The sequence below is a fragment of the Pterocles gutturalis genome, unplaced genomic scaffold, assembly GCF_000699245.1.
Source record: "Pterocles gutturalis isolate BGI_N339 unplaced genomic scaffold, ASM69924v1 scaffold3863, whole genome shotgun sequence".
Lineage (NCBI taxonomy): Eukaryota > Metazoa > Chordata > Aves > Pterocliformes > Pteroclidae > Pterocles > Pterocles gutturalis.
Window position 1 is genome coordinate 1 of NW_010125286.1, and position 209 is coordinate 209.

Consider the following 209-nt stretch of genomic DNA (forward strand, 5'->3'; position numbering starts at 1 on the left):
TTCTTTCCTCCTCCAGATCGAAGACCTGTCCCAGCAGGCCCAGCTGGCAGCTGCCGAAAAGTTCAAAGTGCAAGGAGAAGCTGTTTCAAACATCCAGGAAAACACACAGACCCCCACCGTGCAGGAGGAGAGCGAGGAAGAAGAGGTACGTCCTCCCCAGCCGGGCTCTGTGGGGCCGGCCGCTGGGCTGCGGGTCCCGCGAAGCCTCT

General features: G+C 61.2%; 1 protein-coding gene across 1 annotated transcript in view; it reads left to right on the top strand.

Annotated features, from left to right (window-relative positions):
* Nucleotides 1-13: 13 nt before the first annotated feature.
* The window catches only part of LOC104465448 (nascent polypeptide-associated complex subunit alpha-like), a gene marked incomplete at its 5' end in the record, with an annotated part of 865 nt that continues 669 nt past the window's right edge, over nucleotides 14-209 (top strand). Inside the window, 1 exon segment of the mRNA XM_010078495.1 lies at nucleotides 14-145. Within this exon segment, the coding sequence (XP_010076797.1) occupies nucleotides 14-145 (132 nt within the window).